The sequence below is a fragment of the Gopherus evgoodei genome, chromosome 10 (genome assembly GCF_007399415.2).
Source record: "Gopherus evgoodei ecotype Sinaloan lineage chromosome 10, rGopEvg1_v1.p, whole genome shotgun sequence".
Taxonomy (NCBI): Eukaryota; Metazoa; Chordata; order Testudines; family Testudinidae; genus Gopherus; species Gopherus evgoodei.
The window spans coordinates 55,544,581-55,557,266 of NC_044331.1; the positions used below are offsets into that span (position 1 = coordinate 55,544,581).

At 61.4% G+C, this 12,686-nt stretch overlaps 1 protein-coding gene across 3 annotated transcripts in view; it reads right to left on the reverse strand.

The window, feature by feature from the left end:
• Positions 1 to 1,185: 1,185 nt before the first annotated feature.
• Positions 1,186 to 12,686, reverse strand: part of SEPTIN12 (septin 12) — a 59,855-nt gene continuing 48,354 nt past the window's right edge. For all 3 annotated transcript variants that reach the window (XM_030577812.1, XM_030577813.1, XM_030577814.1), the window contains 8 exons: positions 9,194 to 9,322; positions 8,272 to 8,353; positions 7,605 to 7,742; positions 6,934 to 7,051; positions 5,758 to 5,853; positions 5,426 to 5,522; positions 2,949 to 3,000; positions 1,186 to 2,526 (listed from right to left, as the gene is read on the reverse strand). In XM_030577812.1, the coding sequence (XP_030433672.1) occupies positions 2,382 to 2,526; positions 2,949 to 3,000; positions 5,426 to 5,522; positions 5,758 to 5,853; positions 6,934 to 7,051; positions 7,605 to 7,742; positions 8,272 to 8,353; positions 9,194 to 9,322 (857 nt within the window). In that variant the 3' untranslated portion in view covers positions 1,186 to 2,381. The remainder of the gene's footprint in view (positions 2,527 to 2,948; positions 3,001 to 5,425; positions 5,523 to 5,757; positions 5,854 to 6,933; positions 7,052 to 7,604; positions 7,743 to 8,271; positions 8,354 to 9,193; positions 9,323 to 12,686) is intronic.

Here is a 12,686-nt window from a genome sequence, read left to right on the forward strand (position 1 = left end):
GGAGGGTGGGGCTAGGAAGCAGGGTGGGGGAGTGGCCCAGGGGAGCTGGCTGGAGGGTCCTGTGGAGAAGGGGCCGGCAGGGTGGGGGTGTGGCCCAGGGGAGCTGGCTGGATGGTCCTGTGAAGAAGGGGCCGGCAGGGTGGGGGAGTGGCCCAGGGGAGCTGGCTGGAGGGTCCTGTGGAGAAGGGGCTGGCAGGGTGGGGGAGTGGCCCAGGGGAGCTGGCTGGAGGGTCCTGTGAAGAAGGGGCCGGCAGGGTGGGGGTGTGGCCCAGGGGAGCTGGCTGGATGGTCCTGTGGAGAAGGGGCTGGCAGGGTGGGGGAGTGGCCCAGGGGAGCTGGCTGGAGGGTCCTGTGGAGAAGGGGCTGGCAGGGTGGGGGTGTGGCCCAGGGGAGCTGGCTGGAGGGTCCTGTGAAGAAGGGGCCGGCAGGGTGGGGGAGTGGCCCAGGGGAGCTGGCTGGATGGTCCTGTGAAGAAGGGGCCGGCAGGGTGGGGGAGTGGCCCAGGGGAGCTGGCTGGAGGGTCCTGTGGAGAAGGGGCTGGCAGGGTGGGGGAGTGGCCCAGGGGAGCTGGCTGGAGGGTCCTGTGAAGAAGGGGCCGGCAGGGTGGGGGAGTGGCCCAGGGGAGCTGGCTGGAGGGTCCTGTGGAGAAGGGGCCGGCAGGGTGGGGGAGTGGCCCAGGGGAGCTGGCTGGTCGGCCCGGTGGAGAAAACAGCTGGCAGGGTGGGCCGCTCTGGGCTGGCCAGGGCACAGCCCCAGCTGACTGCTGATGATTCCTCCATCCCTGCAAGGGGCTGGCTGCAGCCTTCCCTGTCGGGCTCCAGGCTCAGTCTCCAGGCACTTGGCTTCTCGGGGAGCTTAGTCTGGGTTGACGCCCCAGGCAGAGCACAGCTGGGTTTGGGAGGGTGGGGGGAAGGGGACTCCCTGCTGGAAGGAGCCTCATAGCCCCACTGCTCATTCCCTGTCAGTGGCAATGGCTCAGGACCCCCAGGCCTTTTTAGCCTCTAGCCTCCATCTGGGGGAGGCCAAGGGTCCTGGCGGGGAAGGGGCTCCAAATGGGGATGGGTCAGGCGTAGATGCACCAGGCGGCTACAAGAAGGGGACACTGGCTGAAGCGCTGTACATGGGCCCCGGGAGGGAGTAACTCTGCACCACTTCCTTCTCTGTGAGGGGATGAACAGGCACCAGGCCAAGGCTGCAGGGGGATCTTTAATGTGTGACCAGAGCCTCCAGCAATAGAACGAGCCCCAGCCCCAGCCCCAGCTGTACAGAGGACAGTAAATGGCCAAGCCCCACCCGGTGGGCTGGGGGGGGAATTCCCTGTGACACCCCTCGCTCCTCCCGCTGCCCAGCGCTCATCCCCAGCCCTGGACCTCCCACCAATGCCTCTCCCCTGGCTGGGGCAGCCTGCATCCATCTCCTTGCTCCGCCCCCGGCTTTTCCCAGCCCACGTGTGGTTTGGACACACACTGCTGGCGGCTCTGCCCAAGGGGCAGTCGGTTGGGCCTCCGTCCCCCTCTGCTATCCCCCAAATCTTAGCACTGCCCATCCCACCTTTTCCCTACTCTCATGGGCAGCTACAGGCTCTAGCCCTCTGTAGGATGGGTCAGAACCCTTTGAGGAATTCCACTGAGCTGTCCCCTAAGGGCATGGGAGAGGCTGGCTGGGTACCTCCACCTCCCAGAGCTTCACTCATCCCCCAGCAGGAAGGGCTGGCTCTGCCTTGCCAGCCCCAGGGCTCCCTCCACCCCACAGCAGGAAGGGCCCCCTCTGCCCCACAGCACACGGGGTGGTGTTCTTCTCCAGTTGTCCCTCATGGGAGATACAGGCGCTGGGCCTCCCGAAGGAGCTGGAGTCTCAGGGCAACAGCCCATGGGGAACATCAGGAGGTGAGGCTGTTCTCAGCAGCACAGGCCTGAGGCTGCCCCCGTCCTGGAGGCAAAGGCTGGAAGTGGGAAAGGCCTGCGCCTCTATGCCTTCCCGTGGGTGCTGCTTGGGTCTCAGGGGGTCAGGCCCACTGGCTCCAGACTGTGCCTCTGTGGTAGGGTGGGGCTCTCTCCAGAACTGGGGTGTGCTTGTCGGGAAGCAGCGGTGCAGGGGGTGCGTGTGCCAGGAACCTATGAGCTCTATGAAAAGTCACCAAGGGGGATGGGGATGGGGAGCAGTGGGGCACAGCCTCCCGGGACTCGTTCTTTGCTTAAGGCTGTTGCATGGCAGGAAGGTTTTGGTGCATCGGCAGAGACGGTGCCTAGCCCAGCACTAGGGCACTTGGGTAGGGCAGTGAGAACGGAGGAGCTCTGTCCAGGGGGTGGGGATCTCAGCTCCTCCCCCCCTCAGCCAGTCTGTGGGCGCTGTCTGGGAGGAGGACTCCCTGCTCTCGCTGCTCAGAGGTCGCTCTCCACCTCGTCCTTCCCCAGCAGCCCGTTGATGGGGCTCAGCGCCAGCCGGTTGCTCTCGTTGAGCCGCTGCATACGGTAGCTCTCGTAATGCACGTTGTGAGTGATGTCCTTGAGATCCTGCAGGTGGGACCTGGGGCAGGTGGAGAGCGAGAGGCAGGGAGTAAAGGGGTAGGAAGAACAGCTCCAGCCACGCCCTGGGCCCTGCAGCCAGAGGCCCCCAAACAGGCTAAGCATGTGCTGTAAAAGCCATCCCACTATGAGGGGCAGAGCCTTGTTGCCATCCCCCTCTCTCAGAAGCACCACCCCCTTTGCCAGTCCCCTAAGGGCTGCCCTCACTGTGCCATGGCTTCCCCTCCAGGACTTCAGCCCAATCCTGCACTCCCTGCTGAGTAACCCAACTCCTATGGCTTTCCCTGGGAGTGGAGGGTGCTGAGCCCTGCACAGGGATGGGCTCCAAGCAGGGGCCAGGCCCTCCCCAACCCCACCCTGCATGCCTTGGACTGTACCCCTCTCCTTGCATGTTAGGGGAGCGGGCCCAGGAGGGCGTCTCACCGGATGAGCAGGTCTCGGAGCAGGGGGAATTCGCAGTGTGCTGGGTTCTCCACTGAAAAACAAGACACAGACGAGGTGTAGCCCTACTGGAGGGATTCAGATGCATAAGGAATGCAATCAAAGCCACTATGGTCAGAGCAGCACCCCATGTCCTGCCACCTTGGCTTTTAACTGCATCTTGTCCACTCTGTCTTTTACTGGGAGACTAGAGCCTGCCCTAGGAGTATCCAGGAGCCTTTCACTCCTGCTGGGGAGCTGCAAGGAGACAGGTGGTCACTAGGGGGCAGCAGGCTCCCATGTATGTGCATTGGTAAATGGCAGGGGCGACATGCAGGCAGCTGCAATCTCAACAGAACAGCAGCAGCCCTGTGTTCAAAAGAGCAGCCCAACTCCAGGGCACCTGCGATAATACAAATAAATATACGTTAGCACACGTATGATGGCTGCACATGGGTATACAGGCTTGGAATCCCTGCTGACAAACACCTGTCAGGGAGGGTCTAGGTTTACTTGGTCCTGCCTCAGCGCAGGGGGCTAGACTAATCGACTGCTCCAGTTCCCTTCCAGGCCATGTCTGTCATATTCCGTGTGTGTCCCTGTGCAATTCCACATGCAGAGCACGTGCCTAGGGGTTCATGTATGTCAGCTTGGCTTTGCATGGGTGTGGGAGTGCCAGGCCAGCTCCAGCAGTGCCCCTGCAGCCGTGCCAGTCCCCTCCATGCACGGTGAGATGCTGGTGAGTCTCCCTCTGGCACGGAGCACAGCCAGGTAGCAGCTGGGAGCCTTCAGCCAGCGTTCAGACGGGTTACCTGGCAGTGCCGTGGCTGCCTTTGATAAATGAAGAGGTCCTTGGTAACGCGCTCCAGGGAGGCTCTTCCCAGGCCCCAGCTGACCCCCAGCACCAGCCAGGCACAGGTGCAAGGGCTCACAGGGGGAAAGGGCTTGAGGCTACAGCAACTGCTTGGGATGTGGGGGAGGATGGGTAGGCCCATTGCTCAGACTGCAGGAACACGGCCATGGCAGAGCACCACAGCGTCCCTGCCTGGGGACGAAGCCCATGGATCCCTGCACACCCAAGAGGTTGGGGGTCTGGGAAGAAGGCTGCATCTCCAGTGGTGACTCTCCGCGCGGTGCTGGAGGAAAGCTAAAATATAATGGGCCACGTTCTATGCTACAGTCATTCTGACTAGTTCAGAGGGGTGACCCGAGTGCAGTGTATGTCCTGGCTGTCCTGAGTGCGAGAGATGGGCTTGGTGCTGCACACGCTTCACCCCAGCTCTGCCAACAGGCTCTCAGCAGAGCCTGCGGATCCCCGGTGCTCAGGGAGCAGCACAGCTCCAGAGTGGAGCGGGCAGGGCCCAGACAGGCTCCAGCTCCCTACTGGGCTTGTGGGTCTCTTGGGGAGCAGCTCCCAGCTGCACTGGCTGCAGCAGTGCTCAGGGGACGGCTGGCTCGGGAGGATGCCTGCTTGCTGCACTTCCCAGGCCCTGCGTGTCAGGTTTATTGCAGCCCAGGTATGATGCCGGGAGAGGCTCATGCTGCAGAAGCCAGGTATCACAGCAGCCTGGCAGATCGCTGGGAGCGAGAGGTGAAGGCAGGGGCACGATCGCAGCTCCACCCCACAGATGCTGGGCAGAGCCAGTGCTGGGGACTCCAGCGTTACAGGAGTGGAAGGGGACTCAGCTCAGGAGCGGTCCTAGAGCAAGCACGGAGTGTCAGAGCTCTGGGGAGGGTCCCCGCTGCCTGGCACTCTGCCCACTGCCCTAACACATGCAGGCCTCAGGACGGGGCCTGAAGAGCCTGACTGGGGATGGGCAGGCAGGATGGGCCAGTCCGAACCTTCGCCCCACACTTTGGGGGTCTAAGAAGTTTGAGCACCTCCTTCCTCCCCAATGCCAGCCCCGGGGGAGGGCAGGACCAGAAACCCTCAATACCAAGAGCCAGGCTTGTTGATGCTGAGTGCCCCCAACCTGAGCCCTTGCTCACTGCTGGGTCGCAGCCTACTCTCAGGACCCAAGGAAACCTTCTGGCCTGGAGGAGGAGCTGGCCTGGAAAGGCAGCCCGTTCAGTGGGCGCGGGAAGGAGCTGGGAGGACAGCCGGAGCTGGCTTTGGACACAAGGGCACCACTGGGCACAGGGCTCCAGAAGCCTGTCCAAAACAGCAGGGGCTGGGAGTGCAGATGCAAGCGGAGCAGTATGCCGAGGAACCCAGCTCCACCAGGGTGCAACCAGGCCCCTGGCTGGGGCGCATCTGGGAGGGGCAGTGGATTTACCAGCCCGAGGCTCAGGAACCCTCCAAACCCTCTGTCCGCAGACCAGCCACTACAGGGGACAGAGCCAGTGATAGTGGGGGTCTACTGGGAGCTGGGCAGCTGGGGGACAGGATCCATCTCAACACTAGGAGCACCCAGCTGCCCTCTCTGCTCAGGATGGGGAACCCGGAGCTGCGCCCCACCCATGTTCGAGGGACCTGTTACCTTCAATGATCCCCCACTTGGTCTTGCGGCCCAGGATCCTCTTGCCGTTCACCTGATGCTCCTTGTCCGCTCCCACCACCGCAAAGGGCATTTTGTCCTGGATGGGAAGAGGGGGCAGAGTCACTGTAGAACTGGGACAGGCCCACCTCTCCAATCAGTGAGCCCTGGCACCACCACTCAGAGGCAGGCTCCCTCCTCAGCACTGCTGTCACTGCTCAGCACAGCTGCCCATCTGCCTGTCCCAGCCAGAGAGGGACACAGAGCATCCCACGGCAGCTGGTCACAGCCCAGCTCAGCTCTTCCCCTCACACACCCAGCCTCCCAGCACTCACTCGAATTTTATTATTCAATATCCTGTCGTCTGAGTTGTCATCAAAATCCTCCTGGGGATAGACGCTGATGCCATGGGCCTTCAAGTCCTTCTGGATCTGCAGGAGACAGTGCCTGTGAAATCGCTCTGTGCTAGCAATGGAGTTGGCTACTGCTCATCCTAAGGCCCTCAAGAGAGTATATAATCTCTCCTACCACTGAAATGTGGCCACCTCTGGGATGGAGCAGGGCACCTGTTAAACAGCACGCAGCAACACTATCTATGTGCTTAGAACCCTGTATCCAACTGACTCGCATGGGGGGATTTCAAGTGGGCAGGGGTCATTGCAGGAGCTGATATTGGCTGGGACACTGAGGTTAACCCCCTTACTCAGGTGTCAGATGCCGTGACTGTGAGGCAGTAGGGAGCAGGGAGCGGGGTGGATTGACCTGGGAATGTCTGCATGGGGGATGGGAGAGCAGGGGATGACTTTAGGTGAGGGAGGGTACCTGAGCCTGTAACCTGAGCCAGGAAGGGGGGTGGGGTGAGTCAATACCTTTGGCCCAGGAAACTGAACAAAGGGGGGGAGAGACCCTGCTGGAGGGGTGTTTGGTTTCAGTTTTGGGCTGGCTAGGAAGAGGCAAGGAACCCCAAATCTGGGGTCTAAGATCCTTGTCCCCCAGAGGGACCTGCCTGGGAGGTCCTGGTTATACCTTCAAGCCCTGCTTGGGACCATGTTCCTGTCGTCTAATAAACCTTCTGTTTTACTGGCTGGCTGAGAGTCACAGTGAATCGCAGGAAGTGGGGGGTGCAGGGCCCTGACTCTCCCACACTCCATGACAGTGACCATGAGTTGCTGCCTCCTCCTACTTTCCTCTCTGTCCCTGATGTGCCTCTGCTCAGCTGGGGGGAGAAGAGACACAGACGTCTTACCGCAAGAGACCCGTGGGCTCTTGGGCTGCCCTGGCCCTATTGGAGACCACCCAGCTGTTTGGGGGAATCTTACCCAGCCCGGCCCTCGGTGCTGGGGCCATGCCCAGTCCCTTTAAGATCGCTCAGCCCCCAACCCACCCGAGAGGCACCTCAAGCCATGCTGCCTGGCCCCCAAGGGATCTGGGGTTCCCGTGCACAGCTGCACTGGCCTGCCTTCCTCCCAGGTGAGGTAAGAGCTGCATCTCTCCCTTCCGAGGCCCCTCACCCTTTTCTTGAACTCGGCCCGTTCCTCCAGGGTAAGGGTGTCTGCCTTGGCGATCACTGGCACCATGTTGACGATCTTACTCAGCCTTCTCATGAACTCCAGATCCAAGGGACGCAGCCTGAGAAGGAAAAGCCCTGGGCGTTCAGTATGGCCAGAGGGGGGCACTGGCACAACAAGATTGGAGACCCTCCATGCTCATTCTGCTTTCCTGGCCTTTCCTTTCCCCAGACATCGGCCCCACCCTGGCAGACTGGGGCAGAGACAGCCAGCCACTGCCTTCAGACCAGTGGCACCATCAGGTGTCCAGAGCAGAGAGGCCAATGGGAATGGAGAGTCAAGTCCTCTAGCCCTAGCTGTGGGGCTGACCCAGACGGGCCCGCTGAGATGGGCAGCAGGGGGCCAGCTGAGACGTGGACTCTCCTTCGCTAGGAACTGGCCCAAGACGGATTCACACGCCACACACTGGCCTCCAGCCAGCTGAGCTGGTTACTGCTCCAGTCGGAAGCAAGCTGGCTTCCTCATCCCACTAGCAGCTCCATGAGCCAGCCAATCCCTTGCAAAGGGCTCAGGCTGCCCCTCCCACCCCTGGGAGAGGTCAGCCTAGCAGGGCATTTGGGTAGCCAGGCAGGGGACTGGGCACTCAGGACGGGCAGAGACTGATCACAGCTCACCAGTGGCCAGTGGGTGGCACGAAGTACACACAGCTGTGGACCCTGGTGTCCGGGATCTTCCGTTTGCGGCTGATGAGGATCTCCTCTCTCAGGTACTTCTCGTACTGCTCGTTGATGTACTTGATGATGGGGTCCCAGCTGGGTGATGGGAGAGGAGATAAGAGACTGATCACTCACATCCCCTAGGCACACTGCACACACAGGAACTGTCCCACCCACCACTGAAAGGCAGCCACCTCTGGGGAGGAGACCAGCACCAGCACACAGCAGAAGGCGCTCAGATCTGACAGCGTGGCATAAACCCTTTGGCAAGGTGGGGTTGGAGGAAGGAGGTGGTGTTTTAACCAAATCCCTAACTCTTACAGAAGTGTCCCAAGAGCTTTGGTGTCCCCACAGAGCTGGGTTTTAGGGTCTCCTCTGAAACCCCCCACAGTAACTGCCTGGAGCTCAATGGATCTAGCTCACGCAGCTGAAAGAGCTGCAGAGTCCGCAGTGCCAGGGTGTGACCCTCTGGTGCAAGGGTGTCATGTTATTACCAACCAGCTGCTCATCCGAAGCCTTCCCTGGTGTCCCTCCTTCTATGGCCCGCCCCTGGCCAGCACTGCTGGGCTCCCTCCTGCCCCGCTCACATTGTCCTTGGGGTCCCCAGAACTGGGCGAGAACCTACCAGTTTTCATTGTTGATCTGGTCGCCGAACCCCGGCGTGTCTGTCACAGTCAGCTTCATCTTCACGCCCTTCTCTTCAATAACTAGCGGGGACAGAGGGTGCAAGGTCACAGGGGGGCTCCAGGAGTCCCCTCACCCCCGCTGGGCATCTCTCACATAGCCCCTCCCCAGCTCCCGCTGGCTTCCCACTGCTCTCTGGGCACACTCCACTTGGGCATTTGCCCGGACACATGCAGCAGAGTGGTCCAGGCCTGGAACTAGCAGCTGTGGGGACTGGGGAGGGACCTTGGTGACTGCCTAGCACCTGAGGCACAGTGTGGGGAATCCATCCACTAGGCTCACTCAGGCCAGGGGACAGCAGCAACCGCCCTGCGGGCACCCTGGCAGGCCAGGCTGGGGAGACAGGGACGATGGGCCAGATCCTTCCCCCAGTGAAGTCAATGGAAGCTCTGCCGTGGTCAGGGAATTGCCCCCATGCCTGCTGAGCTCTCACTCCTCGGCCTGGAGCAGAGGGGCAGGAGCCACGGGCAGGCTGGGCTTCCCCTGGGGGTTCGCTCTAGGGACAGGAGGCAGCCAAGCCAGAGGCTCGCAAAGGAGCCTCTGTTTCCCTGGGCAGCAGGCGCTTCTGAAATTGTCGGGAAGAGACGACCGAGCGCCAGCCGGCTGGGGAGGGCAGGGTGGGCTGGGGCCCATGGAGGGAGGACAGGGCCTTGCTGAGCCCAAAGAGTCCACTCTGCGGCTCATGGGGGGAAGGATCCAAGGCAATGCCAGGACTGCCAGAAGGATGGGGGAGGGGGTCATAGTGGGATATCTGGGCAGGGGCGGGGGCCTGCATACGGGCTCCTGGAGAGCTGGATGTCATGGGGGGTGAGGAAAGGGTCCTTCCCACGGCTCCTGGACAGCTGAGGAGCAGGGGACCTTACCGTGGGTGATGGACTGCAGCTGCACTGTCTTTGGGATGCGCTCCTCGTAGCCGGGGCCTGTGGGTTTCCGGCTCACCTTTGACTTGAAGAGGGTGTTCACCATTGTTGACTTCCCCAGGCCGCTCTGCCCTGCACGGGGATAGAGAGAGAGAGCCAGGCGGATGGGCACGTGGGATCCAGGACACACTCCCCTGCCTGGCCAAACTGGCCACTCCGTCTCCTCCACCCCACCCCATCTCTCTGCTGAGCTCGTGGAGCATTGCTGAGCGGCAGAAGAGGCAACGGACAGCAAGCAGGAGATGGAGGGGCCTCTGGTCCCCAGACATGGGGCTGCAGGGTCAGCAGGGCACAAGCTTGGTTCACTCACTAATGGGGGGACACCACGACCAGCCTGCCCCATCCCCTGTCCAGGTTCCGGTTCGGAAAGCACCAGCCTCTGCTCGCTTCCCCTTCTCTCTTCCCCTGCCTTGGCTTTGTGCTGCAACCCTTCAGCGATTAGCTCAGTAGCACCCCATGCCCCCTAAGATGTCTTGGTGTCTAAGGTAGCCTAGCCCCCACCTCCTTCGACAGCCCCACATACCCCCAGGGATCCAAAAATCCGGATGTCCCAGCACTCCCACCTGGGCAGTTTTATTGCTGTTTTCTTAGACTCCCCATGTGTTAGCAAATGCAGATGGCAGGTGTGCCCCCCCCTCGCTGCGGTCTAGGATCTCTTCCCTGCTGGAGACCCTCATGGGGTGACCAGCGACCTCAGCTGGCCCCGTATGTCATTGCAGGTGGGAAATCTAACCTGGGGAGGTGGCTAGCGGTGGCTAGCGGACAGTCCCTGCTGCACTGGGAGGCTGGGCTGGCGCAGCCCCAGTGCCCGGATCCTGCCGCTCTCGGGGTCACAGGTGGTTTAAAGAACATTCTTCCCCGGAGCGTCAGTGACACAGAGCAGGAGGGAGCAGGCCGGGGGATTCTGCGCTGGAGGGCAGGGCTCACAGCCAGACCCCTGGGAAGAAGAAGTGAAAGTGACCAGCATACAGAAGGGGAGTCATTGCAAGAGTCCATCTAGCCCCAAACACTGTATCCACCTCTCACTCTTCTGCTTCTGTGGTTGGGGTCCTGAGAACAGCAGGAGCTGATGTTCCCTGTGCCCTGGCTGCCCACCCACCCACCTGCCCGCTTGACTCTCAAGCCCACTGTACGTTCCTCCCAGGGCTTAGGACAGCCCAGCAGGTGTCCCGTCCCCGTCCTACATCCCACCATTGCCTCCCTGTGCAGGACCCTTCAAACAGCCCTGCACCCCCTTCTTTCCCTGGCTACAGCTTTCCCCTGAGGCTCCAGGTCTCATCTTTGTGACCCTTCCAGAGTGGGGGCCCAGGAGGGGGCTGGAGTCATTTACGCGCTCCACTGCTGGGGCAGCTGTTGGATTGCAGGTGCAGGGGCAATTAGCCTGAAGGGATGAAGCCCACATGAGCAGTAGGGCTTCTTCTTCCAGGGCTGGTCGTTCCCCATAAACAAACACTACCGGCACAGGAGATCAGTGTGCCAGCACCAGTGCTCACTGAGCCCCTGGCACCACCTGAACTCGCAGGCCAGCCCGGCTTTCTCCAGCTATAGCTGGGCCCCTTTCCAAGCTGGCTCAGCCCTTACGCAGGGGTAACACTGCAACCAGAGGGCACGGTGGGGAACCATGCGCTGCCATCACGTCTCACCCCCAAGACACACTGCAGGCAATGCCTCCTGGCAGGATTCCTCCCCCTGCCCCAGCTGTGTGCAGATGGGAGGGGGATTCCATTGCTGATGTGCTTTGCTAGGAGCACTCGACACACACGGGGTATGTGTGAGGAGAGCAGGGATGAGCCTGCCCACAGTTGGGGTTTGTACACACAAGGGTGGGATCTGTACGCATGCGGCATATGTGCACATACAGGGTGGGGTTTGCACACATGGGACAGCAGATGGAGTGCACCCATGGCGGGGTTTGTACAGAGAGGAAGGGGCGGGGGTGTGTACAGGGTGGGGTCTGCAGCTGTAGGAGGGGGTGGGTGTGCACGGAGGGCAGGCGCTTGCACATGGAAGAAGGGGTGGGGGTGTGTACAGGATGGCAGATAGAGGAGGGGTGGGTGTGCACACAGAGGAAGGGGTGGGGTTGTGTACAGGGTGTGGTTTGCAGATGGAGGAGGGCTGGGTCTGCACACAGGGCTATGGTTTCCACAGGGAGGAAGGGGTGGGGGTGTGTACAGGGTGGCAGATGGAGGAGGGGTGGGTGTTCACACAGAGGAGGGGGCAGGGGTGTGTACAGGGTGTGGTTTGCAGATGGAGGAGGGCTGGGTGTACACACAAGACGGGGGTTTGCACAGAGAGCAAGGGGTGGGAGTGTGTACAGGATGGCAGATGGAGGAGGGGGGATGTGCACATAGGGAGGAAGGGGCGGGGGTGTGTACAGGGTAGGGTGTGCAGATGGAGGAGGGCTGGGTGTGCACACAGGATGGGCGTTTGCACAGGGAGGAAGGGATGGGGGTGTGTACAGGGTGGCAGATGGAGGAGGGGGGATGTGCACACAGGGAGGAAGGGGTGGGGGTGTGTACAAGGTGGCAGATGGAGGAGGGATGGATGTGCACATAGGGAGGAAGGGACGGGGGTGTGTACAGGGTGGCAGAGGGAGGAGGAGTGGGTGTTAGCACAGGGAGGAAGGGGGTGTGTACAGGGTGGCAGATGGAGGAGGGGTGGGTGTGCACAGGGAAGAAGGGGCAGGGGGGCATACAGGGTGGGGTTTGCAGATGGAGGCGGGATGGGTGTGCCGCAGGGCAGGGGTTTGCACTCACGGAGGTGGGCAGATTTAAAGTTGCTCTCAGACGGGGCCGAGCATTTGTTCTTGCTCCAGGGAGCATCATGCGGCTGGGAGGCTGAATGGCGCTCAGAGGGCTAAGATGTGAAGGGCCGCCCAGGCCCACACATGTGGGCTACACCCTGCTGACTAACTAGAGCACCCACCTCTCTGCCTGCATCTAGTCTCCTTTTTGAGCTCTGGAGGGGTGCGGGACGGCAGCCCTTAACATGCAGGCCCTGCAGGGCTATTGCAGCGCTGGCCCATACTCATCACAGCATGACTGATCAGGGTCACTTCCACCCCTGCTGGGGTTGCGGGGGATGAGTCGCAAACTCCCAGGCCAGACGGGCACACCCTGATTGCCTAGGCCGAGCTCCTGTCTCCCCCAGGCCCATAATAAGCCCCTAGCTCCCTGACGCTGCAGGCCCTGCCAGGCCAGGAGCAGCAAGAACGCTGGGAACTTTCCTGCCTTTCTAGAACTTCCTGGCATGAGGCAGCTCTGCCCTGCACAGCTCCCTTCACCCCAGCCCAGCTGAAGGAGGAAAGCAGCCTTACACCTGCTGAACGCAAGCCCCAACCTTCTGCATGGCGCTGCGGAACGCAGAAGTTCCTCAGCATGATTTACCTGCCCTTGTCAAGACACATTGGCTCCAGCTGAGACAGCCCTGCAGGCAA